Source organism: Pteropus vampyrus, unplaced genomic scaffold (assembly GCF_000151845.1).
Source record: "Pteropus vampyrus isolate Shadow unplaced genomic scaffold, Pvam_2.0 Scaffold856, whole genome shotgun sequence".
Classification (NCBI taxonomy): domain Eukaryota; kingdom Metazoa; phylum Chordata; class Mammalia; order Chiroptera; family Pteropodidae; genus Pteropus; species Pteropus vampyrus.
Genome location: NW_011889637.1, coordinates 26872 through 30246, shown reverse-complemented (window position 1 = coordinate 30246; position 3375 = coordinate 26872). Strand labels below are relative to the sequence as shown.

The window sequence follows — 3375 nt, the reverse complement described above, 5'->3', positions numbered from 1 at the left end:
GTCTCTCCTTTATACCCATCTAACTCATACCCCCACATTACTGGGTACTTGCTATATGTCTGGTCCAGAGCTGGGCTTTGAGATGGGGGCACAGATGTACCTTGGAGAGGCTCCGCCTCCAGGAGCACAAGAGACGTTTGATGAGTGACTGAGTGAGCCTTTAAGATGCTCTTCCAATAACCACACTGCCCGAGAAGTCGTTCGCCTCTAATGCTTGTTTATGCCATCGCTGTGCCTCCTGGACCCCAGGACCTGTTACTGGGCTGATTCCAGAACGTGACTCAACTTTTCTATTTTAGAAACACCAGCAGACCACTTGGGGTGCCTTTCCTGGGGAGCGTGTGAATGAACCCCGGCACCCACACTGCCGCCTCTGCAGGTGGGTGTCCTGAATCAACAGCATGCCCGCTCGCAGGAACCCACTAAAGAACGTTTGTGACTTGGGTCCAGGGTGATGTCAGCTCTGTTTTCCTCCCCATTAAGGAGGTTTTTTTTTTTTTCCTGAGGACAGATTTTTTTTTTTTAGCTGGAAGCCTGCCAGGCCAAAGCTTGTCTGAATTTTCTGGGGAGCGACAGACAGCTGGCTAGAATTCCAGACAGAGCAAAAGAGAGAGAGGGGCCCCATTCTCTAGCAGCATGAAGAAGCAGGCCATTCCGGCCTTCCCCCCATGCTGTTCACACCTGACCCCACCCTCGGGAGGCATGAGTGACCCTCATGGGTGGCCCAGGCCAGTCTCCACGGAAACCTTTACCCAGAGTCCGTCCGTCTGTCTCTGTGCTGGAATCTCCACGTATGTCATTTCTCTGTCTGCCTCTGAGGGCTTCTCCCTGGGGGCGGCTCTGTCTCTTGGTCTGTCCGTCTCTCTCTCCATGTGTCTCTAATTGTCCGTCTGAGCCATCCTCTCCCTCATCCGTCCCCTTGCATGCTCCCTGGTCCCCCTGGGCGAGCTGACACATAGAGGGGCGGTCAGGCTGAAAACGGACAGAACAAATGGATGATGTGAGTAGCGCCATGCTCTAGAAATTAAAGAAAAAGGGGCGGAGATTTGGGGGTGCCGTTTCTTACTTGCTCTCCCAAGTAAGGTGACTGAGCAGAGACTGGAACGCATCGAAGGGTCAGGGCCTGTGGGGACCCGGGAAGGGGAGAGAGAGAGAGGGAGAGAGAGGGAGGGAGAGAGAGGGAGGGAGGGAGAGAGAGAGGGAGGGGGGAGGAGCGTCGGGAGAGATGATTTCCGCCGCCCCCGAGGCAGTGACAGCCCCTGTGGGTCTTTGGGTCTTCGTGGTTTGGAAGGGCAGTCCTGGAACTCAGTGGCCGGCCCTCCTGTCCCCACATGCTGGCTCCAGCCACCTGCTCAGGGCTCCCTCCTGAGACAGAGCCTGTCCCCGGAGCCCCACGACGCAGCCTGCCAGGGGGTCAGGGAGGGGAGGGCGGACCTGCCCTCCGGAGCCCAGGGAGTCATTGCCGGAGGCGAGCCTGGCCCCCCCTCCGCAGCTTCTGGCTCGGCAAAGCACCGTCCTGGCGGCTCATCCTGGTCCCCCTGGACCTTCGCTCTACCCATCGGGCAAGCGGAGCGGGAAGCGCGCCCGCGCCACCTCCGCTCCTGGCAGGAGCCGTGCGCCGGCTTGGCGGGAGACGCTGTCCCCACGGGCCCTGGGCTGCCGCTCGCGTCTCGGGCCTTGTGGTCCCTGACGGTCGGGCCCAGCTGGACCAGAGCAAGCAGGTGGCCGGTTGTGCCAGAACTATGCCACGTTTGGGCAAGACCAGCGACGTGATTTATGGGGCCCGGGGCAGAAAGAAAATGCCGGTCCCCTGCGCAGACTCATCAGGAATTTCAAGACGGTGACAGAAAAGCAGGCGGCAAGCATGGGACCCTGCTGAGTGTGCGACCCCGGGGGCCGGCACAGCCACCGGCCCTGGACCGGTCAGAGGGCCGAGGGTTCGAAGCCCAGCACGGTCACAGCGGTTCCTTGACCTCTCTGAGCTGGGTTTCCTGCTTCGGACTGTTAGAACGACGGAGTGCTTGGCACAGCCCCCCGTCCTCCGCTCTCTACCCCCAAAAGCCTCACGCGAACCAGAGAAGTACTGAGCGGAGAGCCAAACCGCTCGAGAATATCCTGGGTTCTGCATTCTAGGTGCTTCTGGGGGAGGCGCTGGGGCTTGAAAGCTGCGGGTGAACAACTAGACACCCATTTCAATCACACGAGCTGTGCAGAGGAGCCCGCAGCACCCCCACCCCCACCCCCATGTCATCCGCCACCCCGCCTGAGGGCCGAGCTTCTGAGAAAGCTTGGGCTGCAGGCAGGACCTCACTGGAGGTGGCCCCTGTCTCTCTCCCCGGCACCGGGAGAGCAATGGCGGGGAGGCAGGACCCGGGGCTGGAGCCTGCGAGGGCTCCGGGCCAGTGGCAGGCTCTGACAGCGCCGGCTCCTCCTCCTTCCCCGGGCCTGGGGCCAAGGGTGGACCACGGGGCTCTGAGTCAGGGCAGGCTGGCAGTGGGGAGCGTTTCTCCTTTTGGGCCTCGGAACCAGCCCCACTGCCAATGGAGAAGCCGCTCACGCCGGGCCCACAGCCTGCGGCTTTCGGTGCAGTTTAAAATGAGAAATATTGAAACGTGATACCCAGGAAGCCAGGGGCCAGGTGGGTCCGCTCAGTGCCAGGCACACCGAATGAGCACCCGCGCCCGGGCTGGGCCTGCGTTAGCCGCTGTGGGACACACGGCCGATCCTGTCTGTATCTACAGCTACGTCCGCCTCCATCTCCACCCGCCCCCGTCAGTCCCTGGATCGTAGGCGCACCTGTACCTGGATCGGCATCTCCACGTGGATCTCCTTCGAGCTGCCTCTCTGTTCATCCCCATCTGCAGCTCCAGCTCCAGGTCCATATACATTTTTATCTCTTATCTCCATCTCATGTCTGAAGAATCTGTACGGACTCCGTCTGAGTCAAGGTCACTGCCTACTTTGTATTTCTGAGAGGTAACAAGCAATGTGGATGAAACCCTCTGTTCCCTCATTTCAAAGCGGGCAGTCTACCACTCTGGTTACTTCGGCCGGAATGCCCAGGGTGACGTGAGCACGTGCAGGTTTTCCCATTTGAGTTTGGATTCCCCCCTCCTCTCTCTACACAGCAATAATTGTCCTATTTGGGGATTCTGAAAAGATCACATATACATATTTTTCAATTTATTATTAAGTTTTGAATCTCCCGACGGCTCAGATGAGTTTGGGCTCATACACAGAGAGAGATGCCTATGACCTAAGTGCCTGGGCCTCTCTGCTCAGCTGTTTAATGTTAAAACAAGAAATCAGTTGGAATTTGCCCGGTAAATGCACCGAGAGGTAAAGGAATAGCCAGACTTTTTAAAAAGGAAATAT

General features: G+C 58.6%; 1 protein-coding gene across 1 annotated transcript in view; it reads right to left on the bottom strand.

The window, feature by feature from the left end:
- LOC111734195 overlaps nt 1-906 on the bottom strand; it is a 39613-nt gene extending 38707 nt beyond the window's left edge. Inside the window, exon 1 of the mRNA XM_023526412.1 lies at nt 753-906. Within this exon, the coding sequence (XP_023382180.1) occupies nt 753-872 (120 nt within the window). The 5' untranslated portion in view covers nt 873-906. The remainder of the gene's footprint in view (nt 1-752) is intronic.
- Between the last annotated feature and the right edge of the window lie 2469 nt (nt 907-3375).